The 18417-nt window shown below is 44.9% G+C and overlaps 1 protein-coding gene across 1 annotated transcript in view; it reads left to right on the plus strand.

Annotated features, from left to right (window-relative positions):
• The window catches only part of MTCL2 (microtubule crosslinking factor 2), a 579413-nt gene that overhangs the window by 86874 nt on the left and 474122 nt on the right, over positions 1-18417 (plus strand). Inside the window, exon 3 of the mRNA XM_086932389.1 lies at positions 15303-15461. Within this exon, the coding sequence (XP_086788515.1) occupies positions 15303-15461 (159 nt within the window). The remainder of the gene's footprint in view (positions 1-15302; positions 15462-18417) is intronic.

The following is an 18417-nucleotide window of genomic DNA, read 5'->3' on the forward strand; positions in this document are numbered from 1 at the left end:
GTTTCATTTATACTAAAATGAAACTCAAAACTTACGTGATCGGTAAGTCTCTGTGCGCAGGTGCCCGGTCCGGCGGCCACGACGGACGGAACGCCAGCAGGCCCGTCGATGATAATTCATGCCTCGCCCTCAGGCACACTAACATGATGCCGCGCCGCGCGGCCATGATGCTGACCAGTCAGTTGTCGGACCGACGACACAGGCGGCACATCTAGTCCGACCCCGGCCCCGTCACTTCTTCTCCAGCCTCACTTTCAGTTCCAGACCGGAACGGACGTGAGGTCACATCCGACCCCGGTGGCGCCACACAGCTGCCCATCTGTACACGCAAAGAGTCACTGCAGAGTTGTTACACTGTAACAGAGTACCAAGGCACTGAGCTCTTTTCTTTAACTCTTAATAGTCTGAGCCTGGCAAGAAAATTTTGTGCTGCCTGGGGCCCGGATCGGCCGGGTGCACGGTACACAGCCAAATGACAAGGCACCAGTCTGTTCTAGAGCCCGCAACGGGCCTCGGCCTCCATTCAGTCAGTGTCGGCCGCCTCCAAAAAGGTGCCGCCTGGGGCGGACCGCCCCCCCCGCCCCCCCCTAGCTACGCGGCTGTGCGTTACCAAAGAAGATACAGTCCAAGGGGGGCCTGGGCTAAGCTCTCCGCCACAGCAGTCGAATCAGTCCAGGACGGACAGTTTATCTGCTGCTGAAGAGATGTTTATTCTTGCTCCATGTTCGCTGCGCCTTGCATATCGATGCCCAGCACGGCCCAATCTCACTGTCGTACGTCATCTATCCAACCAGTTCTGAGCCTCCTCTGGGGTGGAGAAGAACCACGCTTTGCCCTCCGCTTCTACTCTCAAAACTTGGCTGGAAATAGCATGGAGTATTTTACTTCACGCCCCGTAGCACATTCTTCACCTCAAGGAAACCTCTGCGTTGTTTCATAACTGCCGCAGTTTAGTCTGGGAAGATCGTGATTGCGGCGCTATCAATATGGATCGGAGGAGCCTGCCGAGCAGCTTGTAGGATTGCATCACGGTCCCTGAAGTTGAAGATATTCACAAGGATCGGTCGAGGGAGGACTCCTGGTTTCGGTCTACCGGGCCTCTTATGCCGAACAGTACTATAACTGTGGGTCTCGGCTCCCGCGTCTCAGTAGGCCGCCTGATGCCGCTCCTCGCCACAGTGTCACAGACACGCCATCGACCTTTGGAATCTACTAGACACCATCTCTCCAGACGTCGCCTTCCTAACAGAAACTTGGATGAACGCCTCTTCAGCCCCAGACATCACCATAGCCATCCCTGAAGGCTACAAGATCATCCGAAAAGATCGCACCATCCAAACATTAGGAGGCATCGCCATCGTCCATAAGAACTCCATCCGCATCTCAACCAGCTCGGACGTCAACCTCTCCAGCGCAGAACACCTTCACTTCCAGATCCACACCGACCCCAAGACCACACTCAGAGGCACCCTCCTCTACAGGCCACCAGGACCCGTGCACAATTTACTGAAGACATCACTGATTTTATCACCCAACATGCCCTCTCCTCCGAGGACTACATCCTATTGGGAGACCTCAATTTTCACCTGGAAAAGAGCAACAACAACACCACCACCCTTCTGGACAATTTCGCCAACCTCGGACTCAAACAACTTGTTAATACCCCCACACACCACGCAGGACACACTCTCGACCCTATCTTCACCTCCAGCAAACATATTTCCTTCAGTCACACCACAGTTCTCCAATGGACGGACCACAGCTGCGTTCACTTCGTTTACAATAAGACCACAACCCACAACCATCCTCAACCTACCCTGCGAAGAAACTGGAACAAAATCACCATCGACCAGATCCCCACAGCGCTTCTTCAAAACCCCCCTGCCTACTCATCGAACCCCAACCAAGCAGCCATTAACCTCACTCAATGGCTAAGCAACACTGCCGACAACCTAGCACCTTTGAAAAAACGTCAAATCAAGCCGGGCAGCAAAAAGGCCCCCTGGTTCAACGAGGATCTTAAGAAACTCTGTCGCTCCCTTGAGAAGGCCTGGAAAAAAGACCCAAACACCAACACCAGGGACGCCTTCAAAAACGCCACCCGCATTCACCACCAATTAATCCGGACTGCCAAGAAAAACGCATTCAAAGACCGACTAGACAAAAACGCCCACAACAGCAAGGAATTATTCAACATCGTCAAAGAGTTTACCAACCCCACTGCCAACTCCAACGACATCACCCCCTCTCAAACCCTTTGCGACTCACTAGCTTCGTTCTTCCACGACAAAATCGCAGACATCCACAACAGCTTCGACAACCAACCCGAAGACCAACCCACCCAACCCTCTGCCGTACCTTCACCCCCCATGAATATCCTTAATGACTGGAACCCAATCTCCACTGAGGACACCATCCGCCTGATGAACTCCATCCACTCAGGATCCCCCACAGACCCATGCCCTCACCACATCTTCAACAAAGCAGACTCCATCATAGCACCACACCTCCGAGACGTCATCAATTGCTCCCTCCACTCCGGCACCTTCCCAGAAAGCTGGAAACACGCCAAACTCAGCGCCCTTCTGAAAAAACCCACAGCTGACCCCACCGAACTCAAAAACTACCGCCCCATCTCGCTCCTTCCATTCCCGGCCAAAATCATCGAGAAAGCTGTCAACAACCAGCTCGCCGCCTTCCTCGAAGCCAACAAATCCCTCGACTCCTCACAGTCCGGCTTCCGAGCCAAACACAGTACTGAGACCGCACTCATCGCAGCAACAGACGACATCCGAACTCTACTGGACAATGGAGACACAGTCGCCCTCATCCTCCTCGACCTCTCCGCAGCCTTCGACACAGTCTGTCATAACACCCTGTTACAACGACTCAGAAACATCGGAATCCAAGGAAAAGCACTGGAATGGATCACCTCATTCCTTACCGGAAGAACTCAGAGAGTACGCCTCCCACCATTCAAGTCAGAGGCCACTGAAGTCATCTGCGGCGTGCCACAAGGATCTTCACTCAGCCCCACCCTCTTCAACGTATACATGAGTGTAAAATATGAATCCACAAGTTGAAGGTAATAAGTTCTGGTTTTATTCAGAAGAAAGATCCCATCCAAGCTGGTTTGTTTGTTTCTGAAGCTTCGAAGTTCTCTGAAGGCTGCTTGGACGATATGGCGTTCTCGTTCAAGAAGGTAGCTCGCGAGGACGTGGGGCAGGTAAGACTTTTCAAAAGATGCAGATCGAAGGCGCTGTGCTCAAACAACGCGAAAAAGCAAAATTAAATGGTCCCGAAGATCTAAAAAAAAATGTCGAGATACGATGTCGAAAAAGTGGTCATGCTGCTAAATATTCCCAAAAGTGAGAGTCAATAAAAAAAAATATATTAGACTCTGTTTTCTCTTACCATAAGAGAAAGACGAAATTGAAGTCTTCTTCTTAAGTTGAATGCCACCGAAGTATCTGTCTTCTTCTTAAGTTGAATGCCACCGAAGTACCTCATGAAAGATTTTCCAAGTAAAGTTTGTGGAAATGTTTTAAAAAAAATATATATATTAGAGGTAGGTGTTGAGATCTTTTCTTGTTCCAATATATCCCATCCTGCGTCGCCAAATGTAAAATATGAATCCACAATTTGAAGGTAATAAGTTCTGGTTTTATTCAGAAGAAAGATCCCATCCACAGGTGAACATCCAGCCAGCATCAAAGTAGGGCTACAACTGCCTGCTGAACAAAGCATAACATTCTAGGAGATGCGCAGGAGATTCCAGTGCTTCATGACATCAGCGCAGCTATGTCATGAAGCACAGATGGACACAGAACCACGATGCCACAATGAGCCCCCTCGCGACCATCGCACGCCAACACAACCTCAACATCATCTCCTACGCTGATGACACTCAACTGATCCTCTCACTCACCAAAGACCCAAACATCGCCAAAACCAACCTACATGAAGGAATGAAAGAGGTAGCCGAATGGATGAAGCAGAGCCGTCTGAAACTGAATTCAGACAAAACAGAAGTCCTTATCTTAGGTACCTCCTCCTCCGCCTGGGACGACACTTGGTGGCCAGAGGCCCTTGGAAAAGCACCCATCCCGACGGATCACGCACGGAATCTAGGCATCATCCTGGATTCCTCACTCTCGATGACCAGAGAAGTCAACGCCGTCTCTTCATCTTGCTTCAACACTCTTCGCATGCTCAAAAAACATTTCGCTGGATCCTCACCGAAACTAGAAAAACGGTCACACACGCACTGGTTACAAGCCGCCTGGACTACGGAAACACCCTCTACGCCGGTACCACCGCAAAACTTCAGAAAAAACTCCAACGCATCCAGAACGCATCAGCCAGACTCATTTTAGACATCCCGCGTAAAGAACACATTTCTGGTCACCTGAAAAACCTCCACTGGCTCCCCGTCAATAAGAGGATAACTTTCCGCCTCCTCACCCACGCACACAAAGCTCTTTACGAACTTGGACCCGAATGCCTCAATACACGTCTTTCCTTCTACACCCCCCCCCCCCCCGCCAGCTGCGCTCTTCCAACCAAGCCCTCGCTGCTGTTCCCCGCGTCAACAAAACCACCATGGGAGGAAGATCATTCTCCTTCCTAGCGGCCAAAACCTGGAACTCACTTCCCATGCACCTTCGCCTCACTCAAAACCTCCTAGCATTCAGAAAGCAACTTAAAACCTGGATATTCGAGAAGTAATTCCCCACCCCTCTTCAAGCGCCTTGAGACCCTCTGGGTATGTAGCGCGCTATATAAATTTATTGACTTGACTTGACTTGACTTGTCTGGGAGTCCCGCTGCCTCACAGAGTTGGATTCGGATGATGCCAGCCAGCCTCCTCCGCTTTCCCTCGAGTTTTTGGGCAGTTCAGGTAACGGATACGTTTACGGCTAGACTGGGCCCGTTTATGGAGCTCGGAGCCTCCCTAGGCTGCGGACATATTCATCGGCTGCTAGCCACGCCCCAATTTATATAGCCTTGTAGTCATTTCTGAACATGGCCACCCTTTGCTATTCTTGGACTCCCATTGAGAGTGGGGAAAGTGGTCTATTGGTAACTCATTTGGCAGTATTTCACAAAGTATGCAGGTGAATATTTTTGGATAGTGAACTGCAAGGTTTTAAAAAAAAATATTTATAACAGACATTCTTTATTGTAGTACAAGAAGACAGTACAGACAGTGTGTAATGACCAAACCCCGAGAGACTAATCGTATGTAAGTGAAGACCTGCAAGGTTAGAATAGATTAATGTATTATTAAGTAAATTCTTTTTCTAGGTAGACCTGACAAGGACCCGTTCTGCGTCTCTTTAGATGATTATGTGTAGATTTATATCTGTTAGTCAAAAATATGCTTTTTTCGGGTTCAACCCCATTAAACAATCACATAAAACACATAACTGTTAATAAAACGTGATTCACAAAAAAAGACATAAAATTAAAGTACTATTGTTATTACAAAGTTCCCTGCTAAAGTGCTGCTAAGATAAGACAATCTTGAGCAAATAGTACGTTTTTAAGAATCCGATCTAATAGCTCAATTTTTAATAAAACACTTGTAACATTACATCATGTCCTAGAATATTAGAATCCATATTATTTAAAAAGAACATGTGGGGGATAAAACTTGATTACAGATGCTGTTGCAAAATGTCCTGCTTAATGTCCTGCTTAGGTGCCTCATAGATGTGTTCAATCTAGACATACTGTAAACAATAGTTTACCCTGTGTGCCATCTCAGGATTGTTCAAACGGTGACATAATGTTCCACAGTGTCCAACCTGAGTGTGCTGCGAGGGGCAACCTTACCTTTTGAGGCGCTAGGGCCTCCCATACCTTGTGAGGTGCTTGGACCTCCCATGTCATATGAGGTAGCGCGACCTCCTTCAGTGCTTAGGCAGTGTTTTGTTTTTTTATTGACCTTTGAATATTCGGCTTCGGGGTCACAAGGAGTGTCATCAAGGAGAAGGGATCTTTTATTGGACATGACCTCTCTCAATGTATCTAACATACAAGATCTAATTTCCTTTTGTAGGAAAGATTTGAATGCATCGCTATTATGGTTAGGCGAGCTAGCCACTGCATCGTCTGATTCTATGTCAGACATGGCAGGTAAGTAGGTAGATATATTACACTAATTTGTTAAAATGAGATTTCTTCTTTTTTTTGTTTGTATTTTAATAAACTAATTTCTAAGAAGAGGATTAAAAGGACTATGTCTAAAAATAGAAGTGTTTACTAATTAATCTATATCCCCAAAATTAAGTAAAATTCCCCCTCTTTTTTTTTTTTATGAGGTCGAAAGTTATCAAAACCTATGTACAGCCTTGGTTTATCTGTATAAAAAGCGGGGACTCCATGCAGGTTAAAACGCTGAAAATGCCACCAAATGGCTTCTAACGGCAATAGCTGATCGGAGCGCAGTCGGCAAAAGCCTGGAAGGGCAACCGATGCGCTTGAGCAGCCGATGCATACTGAGGGAGGAATGGACCTTAGGAGGCATACGACGTCACGCCGTCGTTGCCAAGGACCATTCCTCAGCCTTAATTCACAAGCTCGCGCTGGAGGGGTCTGACGGAGCCCGGAGCTAAGAAATGCTTCAAATATCGGCTTACCTCCGAAAAAAGCCTCAAAAGGGCTTCAAGCAGGACAACGATAATATGAGGACATCGGGGCGATTAAATCGATGAGGACAAAGGTAAAATAAGCGCTGGGATCATATAATTCCGAAAATCCCTGATAACCCTACCAAGCTCCTAACGGAAAAGAAAGGGGGAGAGGGTCATGAGGGATCGACGACTATAAATTGGAAGTCGAGGGTTAGGTTAAAGGGTTGAAATAAGCTTGCGGAAACAGCGATTACAGTCTAAAGGTGATATATATCATTAATGTATAAATACAATAAAACATCAGTAAGGCATAATAAGATATGCAAGAAAATAATTAACAATAATGGTAGATAAGTAGTTATAGAGTACTTATCTGTTGTGAGCCGCATTTAAAAGAGGCAGCTCTACTCCTGCTCATGGCTCATATTGTTGGTGTGATGTCATCTGATTCTTTGTTGTTCCTTTATGATGTGAGCGGCTGTTGTGAGTGGCATTAAAGGGTTAATGCATAATGTGTCTTAGCCTCCGTGTCTTTAATGAAATCCATATTCTCTGGTCATGTTAATAGGAGAATCACAATTACAGATGCTGTTGCAAAATGTCCTGCTTCAAGTCCTGCTTCGGTGCCTCATAGATGTGTTCAATCTAGACATACTGTAAACAATAGTTCACCCTGTGTGCCATCTCAGGATTGTTCAAACGGTTACATAATGTCCACAGTGTCAAATACGTTTCTGCAAACTTTACATTTATCGCTAGTTGGCTCTTTTGTAGATAATGCACTACAAAACTCCTCTGGGGGAAGAATTCTACACCTATAGTTATTTGGCTAAAAGGGGAGTATCCAAATCTAGGAATGGCTCAAAATGTAATGTTGATTTAAAGTCTTGGAAGGTGGTGGTTAGACTATCATGTCGTAACAAAAGAGAGAGTGAGGGATTCTTCACTGTAGTGAGCGGAAGGTACTCCTTGTTCCCAGGACTGAAATATGGTATAAACAGAGGAGGAGTATCTCCAAAGAAGAACCTAGAGAGGTTTTGAACGGGATGTCAAAAAAAGGCAAAAGGGTATTGACCTTTTGTTTAGAAACCCCTCACTCACCAACCTGGTTGGTGACATGTTTCATCATCGGGGTCCACCCAGATGGCCAAGTGCCATCCGGGTGTGCTGCAACACCTGACTACAGTGGAGCTGGTTTTTGGTGTGGAGTGCAAGCAAATGTGATGTTAAAAATTGTCCTGTTATGACTTATAGAAAAAACTTTATTCGAAAGCTACTGGACAATAGTAAAAACAAAGTGTAGATACTGATAGGTGATAATGACCAGTAGTATCTATGTGTGTATAAAAAGGGTGTACATGTTTCAACCTGTAAATGGTAATCCCAGGTTTTCGTCAGGACCAAAAATAGGAAAGTGGTTGGTGTACACACACTAACGTGTACCCAGACCTAAATTCCTAAAAACTTGCTGCAAAATTGTGCAGCAGGCTGCCTCAAACCCAAGTGGGTGAGGGAAAAATCTGAGAAACCTGTTGAAGGAAAATGAAAACAATCACAAACAACTAGTATACATGCCTGTAATGTAGTGTAGGTTCTCATAATTCTGCATGCTTCATGCAAATCCCATTTGTCTATTGAATAGTAATCAATAGTGTGCCAGGGACGTGAATACTGGCGTGGGTAATAGCTGGTATCAGGTGCGTATACTGGCCATATCATAATGGTGGGTGGTACTAAATAGTAACCATCAATCCATGCTCACTCATTCACACAGATCAGTAAACGTGTGCATGGTGGCTGGGAAAAAGTATTAGATGTGTCACTTGCACACAAAAAATTATTCGTAGCATGACTACTTAAACTCACTCAGACATCGGTGAGTTAAAATGAACATGCATGCATATATAAATCAATGTATCCAAGTCTTAAGGCAACTGGCAAGGGGGGGATCTTACTACATTCAAGGGTCTCAATAGCTCCAGGGGGCAGAGGGAGGCTTGTTCAAGAGGAAACCTAATCTGAGGTTGAAAGAATGGAAAATGCTGTAAATCAAATGGAGGGGTAGAAAGGCTCCAAAGGGCCCGTGGACGCAGCTGCCGCATAGCGGTGTTGTGGCAGCGTTTAGCTTTCTGAGAACTTAGTTTCGTTGAAATCCGTGGTCCGGAATACCTACACGCCTCTTCGTTGTCCCCGTTGCAAGGCGGCATTGCCGGCGAGGGGATTGTCAGGAGGTAGCTTCTGGGTTGGGTGGGGTCACGTGGGGCGCTTGAGTAGCGCCGTTGCCAGGCGACCGCTCGGCACCACAGTACGGTGGTCAAGCGGTGCCAAATTACTAGAGAAATAAAGGGTCACAAGACCTGGACAGGTTGTCTGAGGGGGAGCGGCCAAGTGAGTAGGCGCACGAGTCTCGTTGCTAGGCAACCGTTCAGCAACCCAGTACGGTGCTCAGGCGGTGCCAAACTACAGGAAAAGTGGGACTGATATTTCTAGGACAAGTTAACTTGAGAGCAAAGTCACAGTTGCGGCTAAGTGGGCTAAAGCACTGCTGGAAATATAAATAAACAAACCGGTCAATGGACCTGTTTATTCAACAAGGAATAAAGTGGGGTATTATACCTGTTCAGAGGAGCAATACAACGAGGTGTGGAATAAATTCCACAAATTTAGTTCAATGGGGGACCGTAACTAGAGTTAGGACTACTGGTGCTCTAAAAAGGTTAACCATAGGTAGCAAGATAGAAAGGTTCAGCCCAAATCTAAGAAGGACACAGCCCCAGGTAATACAACGGGGTGTGGAATAAGTACCACAGATTCAGTTCAATGGGGGACCATAAACAGAGTTAAGAATACTGGTGCTCTGAAATGGGTAACTGTAGGTGGCAAGATCGAAAGTTCTGCACAGATGGATTATCTTTGAAGGACAGAGCCCCAGGGAATATTATCATTCATCCGGTGATATGTGTGGATAGTCTATAAATCCATCGTTGTTCCTTTTCAAATAGTCTTTTTTCTTAATTTGGCCCAGGCTTCACATGTTCAGTCACTGACCATCTCATGTCGTTAGGGGTGTGGTTAGCTTCCAAGAAATGGTCTGTTAGTCTAGTCGCATTCTTCTTGCAGCGGATGGTGCTGCGTTGCTCGCAGATCCTTTGTTTGATCTTTCTGGTCGTCATTCCTATGTATGTTTTCTCGCATGTACAAGTGATAAGGTAAACCACATTAGTACTATTGCAGTTGGTATGCGATTGTTGCTTCCAGATTTTGCCTTCTTCGAGGTTTAGGGTTTTTGTGTTATCGGTAAGGTGACACACGCTACAATTTCCGCAGCGGAAATGTCGAGTGACCTTAGGGAGAACCCAGGCCCTAGTGATTGACTGTTCAACGTTATTAATGGCTACTTTGGGTCTGATGTTTACCAACATATCCTTCAGGCTGCGTTATTTTTTAAAAGAGAATAGGGGTTTCTCCCAATGCTATCATGTCATCAGTCAACAAGGTCATTCTCTGTGGCATACAGCCAATGCTTCTTTTTTATATAATCTTTTATCTGTCTGGCCTCCTTTGGGGTTTACTATGGCGATCCCAGTTCTAAGGTGCTTAGATATGATTTAACACATTTCAGTCACAGACTTTTAAAAGTGGGGTCAGCTGTAATGACCTCCCAAAGTGCCATTCTATAGAAAACTAGTTAATCTGTGTACCAAATCTGCCTTCAGTAGAGCAGTGGTCTGATTTTAATTTTCTGTAAAATGCTCTTGACTATCATATCCACCTAGAGGGGTAAGGATGGAGTACTCTGGGGCAAGTTAAGCAAGGAGCTAAGGAAGCACTTTTCCACTTTTACCAAATTGGACAGCTTTTAGTGCTCCAACAGCTCTACACCACATAACGCCCCACCCAATGCGTGTACATCCTATAGCTGCTGTGCGGTAGAAAACAATTTTGTCATGGTCTTTTTAAGTGTTCTCAGTAACTCCATCTGTTGTTGCAATTTAAGTGTGCTTTTGTTTATCTGCAAGTCCAAAGCCTGAATATCTAGGTGTGAAACAAAACTATTCTAAGGCCTTAACTCTTTGAGAGTGCGCCGGGAGGTCTTATGGAGGTTGAATACCGTAAGTGTTTATTACCAGTAATCACTTCAAGCTCTTTTTGTCTGTAGAAGTCCATAAAATGGTCTAATAGGACCTGAAGGCCCACAGGTGACTTTGAGATCAATTGTGTTTTTTTCTGCAAACAGGAAGGCTAAAATCTTGTGACTGAGTAGTTCTGGAGAATTAATCACACATGAGCTGAGAAAATCCACAACCCAATTTATAAATAATGAAAATAGTTTTAGTGCCAGAACACACCCATGCCAAACCAGTTTATGAATAGGGTTGTGTTCTGTCAATTCACCTTGGACCCCCCCTTCTAACATGGCATGGGTTTAATCATGATGAACCAGATGTTTTCAGAGACTCCTGTCTCTTTTGAAACTCACTAAAATTTGTTAATGGGTTCATTTCAAAAACAGATCTAATATCCACAAAAACAACATAGAGGCCAAATATGACTGTTTTCCACTATATCGGCATGAACCTAAACACAGTCTATTGTGCTGATGTTTTTATTTCCTAAAACCGGCATGTCGATCTGAGAGAATATCCTACTTATCCATTCAGTCTTGGAAGTCTTTTGAGATCTCTGCAAAAAAATCCATTGGAGACTGTCTATAAGACTAATAGGTCAATACTTGCTTGGGGTATCCATAAGATCCTTTTTAATGAATTGGGAAAATCTCTGCCCATGTGGAAGTTATTTTAGATCCCTTCAAAACTGCATTTGAGATTCCGTCCACATAAGGGTCCAAATGTGCAATTATTTGTATGTCAAGGGACTTTTCCATTTGTTTAGTACTGGTACACAATAACAAGCATCAGCAAAGCCAATAGCCTCACCTATGCAAGAACTATTGGCTTTGCCAATATGTTTTAGCCATGCTGTACACCAGCATGGCTAAAAGTAAGTAGGATAAAGGACAATGACTTGGTGTTGAGTGTCATAAAAAGGGGTGTCGTGGAGTAGAGTAGCATGTTATGAAATGGCAAAGAGAGTGGTGGCGTGGCATCGAGAGGCATGGAGTGGTTTTGATTGGAGTGGCATTGATATTTGTGGAGTGTCATAGAATTGAGTGGAGTGGAGTTGTGGAGTAGAATGTAGTAGTGTGTCATAGAACAGAGTGTGGAAAGTGGCATAGAGCGAAGAAGTGTGCTAGAGTAGTTTAATGGATTAGAGCATAATAGAGTGGAGTGTTGTAGAGTGGAGTAGACGGGACTAGAGTGCCATTAAGTACTGTGTAGACTGGCATAGAGGACAGTGGCGTACAATACATTAGTTTTGAGTAAAGTTGTATAGAGTGCATTAGCGTTCTGTGGAGTGGCACAGCAGGTTAGAGTGCAGTGGTGCGGAATAGAGTGCAGTGTCATAGAGTGCTGGGGTGCAGAGTAGAGTGGCTGAGAGTACAGTCTTGCAGAGTAGAGTTGTGGAGAGCAGTGGCGTAGGTTAAATTGGTGCAGAATACAGTGGCATAGCGTGCAGTGGTTTTGAATAGAGTGTTGTAGAGTATAGTGGCATAGCATGCAATGGTGCAGAGTAGTTGGCATAGAGTGCAGTGGCGTAGAGTGCATTGGTTTTGAGTAAAGTGGTGTAAAGTGCATTGGCTTAGAGTGCAGTGGTTTCAAGTAGAGCGGTGTAGAGCGCACTTTTGTGGATAGAGTGGTTCAAATTAGATATCAGTGTTGTGCGTAGAGTGCAGTGGCATAGAGTGCACTGGCTTGGAGTGCTACAGAGTAGAGTTCATTGGCTTAGAGTGCAGTGTTGTGGAGTAGAGTGGTATAGACGAGTTATGTAGAGTGCAGTGGTGCATAGTAGAGTTGGTTAGAGTGCACTTGGCAGTGAGTACAGTGGTGTAGTGTATAGAACCATAGACTGCAGTACCATAGATTGCAGTGGTGCACAGTAGGTTAGAGTAGTGTAGAATTATGCAGAGGAAAGTGCAGTTGTATAGAGTCCAATGGCACAGAGCATAGTGGTGGGGTATGCAGTGTTACATTAGTACAGTTGTCCGTGCAAAGAAAAGACAGGAGAATAGTACACCTGTGTACAGAATCCGACAGACAAGAAGAAGATAACATCGCACTCGCCTCATTCCATAAGTGATCTTATGAGTTTATCAAGCCTCTACCACCCCAACCCATTTGCCCCACATTCTACGAAACTTCTATGGGCAGCCTCTGGCCTCATACATGGGCCGTTCCTGTGCAGTGCACCAATCCACCCCCCTGCGCCAACGCATCATGGTGGGTGCAGTCGAATTCAGCCAATTGGCTGCAATATCTCTTTTGGCCATTATCATAGCTTTGTTTAGAAAACAAAAATCAGCTCTGGATCCATCCATTCCCTCTGTAATACCCAGGAGCACATTCATTGGGCTAAGGGGAACCTCCTAACCCAGGACCTCAGTGATCCCCCTTTTATTGACTCCCGATAAAGCGGGATTGGGGGACAAAGCCATACCATGTGATAAAAATCGGCATGGGGATATTCGCAGCAGCGACAGGATGCATCAGGTTGGAGCCCAGCGCAATGAAAACGCACCGGCGTGAGGTAGGCAGCTTGCAGATAGTATATTTAGACTAGTCGGAGCCTTGCTGAGGCTGTGACTGTTTTAGGAGCCATTGATGCATCTCTACAATCAACATCATCCAGGGACCCAAGCCAGCCCTCCCATTTGCCCCTGAAGTGAGATAGGAAGTTGGGGGGGTTATTTATGAGGGAACAATAGATGCGGGAGATCCCACCCTTCCCCAAGTTGCCGGTCATGACCTGGGCTTCAGGCGAACTATATTCGGGCAGGGAGGTGTCCTGATATATGAGAGTGTAGGACATGACGCAACTTCAGGTAGCGGTAAAACTGGTAGGCATGGATGGAGTACCGGGTCTGCAGGTCCTGAAAGGTGTGTATATGGTTCTCGCCCCGGACATCCCTCAGTTGTGAAATCCAAAAGAGATCCCATGCTCTAAAGCCTGAGGTACCACTTTTATCAGGAAACTTGGGGGGGGGGGGTGCTGGGTAGTTGGATGTTTGTGGCATAGATTCTAGAACTTTCTATCGCAGAAATGTGAGGAAAATGTGTTTTTTGATTTTAGATAAATTTTGAGGGTTGCAAGGGATTCTGGGTAACAGAACCTTGCCACACAAGACAGCCCATCCTGAATTCTCCTGGTTGTCTAGCTTTAAGAAATGTACAGGTTTGCTAGGTTTCACTAGGTGCTGACTAAGCCTGGGCCCAAAATCCACAGCTAGGCACATTGCAAAAAAAAGAAAATCTGTTTTCAGTGGCAAAATGTGATGTGTCCATGTTGCATTTTGGGCTGGTTCCTGTTGCATGCACTAGGCCTACCCACACAAGTGAAGTACCATTTTTAATGTAAGACTTAGGGTAATACAGAATAGTAGAACAAGTGTTACCATTAGTCTTTCTATGCATTTATACCTTCCAAATGTAAGACAGTGTGAAGAAAAATAAGTCATTTTGAAAAATACCATCTACTTCACATGCTTATATGGGTACAAATGCAGACATGCGCACGTAACAACTGTTTCTAAACTCCATATCTTGTTGCCATTTTAGAAATACATAGGTTTCTTTGATACCTATTTTTCACTCTTCATATTTTACCAAATGAATTGCTATATACCCGATATACAATGGAAAACAGTTGCAAAGTGCAACTCAGTATTTGGCTCTGGGTAAATTGGGTTCTTGATGAAGCTACAAACCTTATATATCCCCGCAATCAAAACGGCCCCCAGACGTAACTGTATATTGCTTTCAAAAATCTACCACTGTTAGAAGTTGTTACAGGTCAAAATGTACGATCAAATACCTGTGTTTTTCAATTCTGTTCCAATATCTTTTTATTTCCTGTTATTTTCTGTAAGAAAACCTTGAAGGATCTTGCTGAGTTCAGAATGTCTACTTTTAAGAAAGGTATAGCTTTTCGGGATTCATTATTGGTTTCATACACATTTCTACCACTAACTGGAAGGACAATTAAAGCACCAAAAACCAGGGAAAATAGGCTATGTCCCAGTAAAATATCAATACTTTGTAGAAAATTGTGGTTTTCTGACAAAAGTCTGCCTGTTCCTGAAAGCTGGGAAGATTAGCCACAAATCCTTCGTTGATACCATCTGCAGAGAAAAACAGATGCTTTCTTCTGCAGCACTTTTTTTTACCAATTATCCCAAAAACCCAATAATCTATCTGTATTTTGGCTAATTTCTCATTACCCTCCAGGGGATTCCACCAAACCTGGATACCTTTAGAATCCTCTGGACGTTGGAACAGAAGGACGTGATTTTGGCTTGGATACCTTATTTGGACAAAATGTTATGGGGGCCTAAAAGCAAACTACCCAAAATAGCCAAAAACGGCGTGGCACCAGGGTGGGTGGCTGACAGCGAACGTGTTAAACTAATTGATTGATAACTGTGTTTTTTATATTAACTTCAGTGTATATTTCATCTTTTTATCCTATTCATTTGTTTTCTTGCGCCTCCCATGGTAAAGTTGCACTTGCTGTTTTAATTAATTGATAACCAGCTCCATGTCTTTGCAGGTGGCGAAAGACGTGTCTGTTCGGCTTCACAATGAACTGGAGTTTGTGGAAAAGATGAAGGTTAAATTAGAGGAGGAGAACGAAGATCTCCATCAGAGACTCATCGAGACAGAGGTGGCCAAGCAAGTAGTGCTTAACGAGTTGGACAAACTTAAGGAGGTGAGATGAAGAATACTTCAGTAATGTGCAGCCCTATCAAGAAAAAGCAACTGTGCAGCATGCATTCTTGTGGATTTAGGTGAAGCAGCTCGGAGAAGTGTGGAGACTGAATGTGAATGTGCACTCATGAACAAGATTGATAATTTGTAGCTTGAAGATGATACAAACCAGACATGTAAAGCATGGACAGGGGATGTACACTCTTGGGGTTACAACATGTAGTGCAGGGAGAGGAAGTCTGGTCAGTGACATAGAGCTTAGTTCAACCAAAACCTGGAAAACATTGAGATACCAGTAATCCAAGAGGTATCATTCTGCATTTAGTGGCCATAGTCCGATTATAGTTAACAAACAGTGTTTGGCTTCCTCCTGCCATTGATGTTCTGTGTACTTCACATTCGTGCCGCTGCCATGTGGCTTCTTGTGAGTGACATACGGTGCAACCAGCCAGTATGTGACATGCTTTTTCCTGCATCCTTTCTTGGTGACACTACTACCTCCTTTTGCACCTCCACCCAATTGGTGCCCTTCCTGCATGTAACCTTGTCCTTCATGCCTTAACCTTGAATTACAAACTGCTTTCTTTTTCCTTTTGCTTGTTATGGCTGGCCTCCTGCAAACCCAGAGGGAGACGATGTTTCTTGAACCCTCACAGTTGTCAAGGTTCAGGGTTGCCACCTGGCCAGTATTTTACTGACATGGTTGGCGTTTCATATGAAATACTGAGAAAGCTAACAAAAACTGTATTTTTCTTTTTGAAAATATTAACTTAAAAAGCAATTATATGAAGACCTTACTTCAAATGTGTTGTAGAACTGTCTAAACAACTTCCAAACATTTGTTAAAGAAAATAGAGGCCACATTGCCATGTTAAAAATTAATGCCGAAAATTGTGCACAAAGTGTATTCTAGCTTTGGGTGCCGCCTTTTGCGTGATTGTTTGACCTGTTAGTTTATGGACTCTCAGGCAAGTGGCATACTGCTTCCTTCACTTTTCTGTGGATGGCTTGTTGCTTCATGTGCCCTTGTGCAGGGGGGCATACTGCCCCCCCGGCATACTGCTTAATACACGTCAGGTCACATCCTTCCTCCTCCAAACCCCATCTGGTATGTGTGAGGGGTGCCCCCCTTGAATGGACATGTTGCATCCTGTGCTCTCCGGCAGGTTACATTGCTCCGTTGTAGATTACATACTTCTACCTGCATGTTCCTCTCTTGGCCTTTCCAAGCCATGTGTGGGTCTTATATTTAAGTATAGACTTCTCTTATCATAAAAGGTTTGCATCAGATATTGAACTTTGATAACAAATTTAGTTAGTCTCATGTTACAAGGATAGGAGAGCATTCGGTTTGCATTGGCTAGGAGCGATCATGATCTATAAATCTGCGGGGGCATCATACATCTAGCATTAAATAACTTGTAACTCCTCTTCTCACAGAACAGACACAGTCTTAAAACCTTGCAGTCAGGAAGGACTTCGATCCAGCTACCCAAGGAGACGCACTAACCAGATCTATTGCTTGGTGTCTCTGCACACATTATGTGGATTTTGTTCCATATTTGTTAAACCTATTGATTTAAGTGGGAGGCTACCTCTTTTGCTGCAGATCGACCACCTACCGATTCAGTTGTCCCTTCCTGTCCTCCTTCAAGATCTTGGCAGGATGCAAATAATTCCGACACAATGCCGTGAAAAAAAACTATTCCTGGCTCAGCCTAACTGTAAGGAATGTATTGAAAGGTTTGGTTGTGTAGTACACTTGCCAACCCCTTTAGGACTAGTAGGTTTCGTTTGTCAAACCTTCAGCTCAACCCTAGGTAGCTGTGGCTCTGAGCACCTTGGCTTACACAAAGGACCAAACGTAAAGCTTTAAACATCACCAAAACAACTGAAGAAGAAATCGACAAGACATTCAAGGAATGTTTTATAAAAATAGACTGTATTTTTATGTATGTTTAGACACCACAACGAAAAAGGTCCTTTGGAGGGTTCCGGAGATGTACAATTTACAGGGTATAGTAAATCAAAACATTTCACTCAACCATGACCAAGAATTGCCAAATTCAATTAATTTAGCAGTTAGAAACTTTATCACCAAAAAGTTGGGCTGGTTTTATTGCGGTCACTTTAGGTAGCCAATTCTAAGAGGGAGTCAGTCAGGGTGACCAGCGAGATACTCAGAATCAGTTACCTTTACAGGTGACGCAGTTCCTGGCAGTTTATCTCTTTTGGAATAGGTTCCCATGGAAGTGGTCCTGATGAAAGGGATGAAGAAGGCTGTAGATGGATGTGATGAGACATGCACTTCACTATAATTCCAATTACACCTAGGGCATCACTACACTACTGCGTAAGGGTCTGCAGCGGCATATGCAACGACTACTGTACACTGAAAACAGCCCCTACGTGCTGGTAGCCGGGACGCTACATAAGCCAGTGATATTAGCGGCCGTATACAGCCCCAATAATGATGGGCCTGGCTTCTCTGAAGTATGGCGGCTCATTTCCAGCCTTGACCCAGGGGCCATACTATTGGGAGGAGATTTCAATGGTGTGCTAAAAGACCAGGTGGACTGGTCAGGAACATCTAGGTGCCCACACCCTAACGCAGCACTGACCCTCAACCCTATCATCGACGACAACTACTGATAGGATGTTTGGCGACACACCTGCATGGTGCACAGCCTGCGTCATGGCAGGTCACAACGCATGGTTTAGGATCGATTATTGGTTGACCTCTTGCGGTGCCCTGACCTGGGTCACTAAAATATCACACCTACCCATCACACTTTCCGATCATGCCCCCCGTATTGATGGAGCGCCTTATCCCTCAGTCAGATCCCCGCACTTTCTCATAGCGCCTGCCCCGCAGGCACTGCGGGATTCGCTTTTTCGTGAATAGATCTGCAAGGAGATATCCGAGTACTTTACACTAAATGGATTCATAGAGTCTC

Source organism: Lissotriton vulgaris, chromosome 7 (assembly GCF_964263255.1).
Source record: "Lissotriton vulgaris chromosome 7, aLisVul1.2, whole genome shotgun sequence".
NCBI classification, from domain to species: domain Eukaryota; kingdom Metazoa; phylum Chordata; class Amphibia; order Caudata; family Salamandridae; genus Lissotriton; species Lissotriton vulgaris.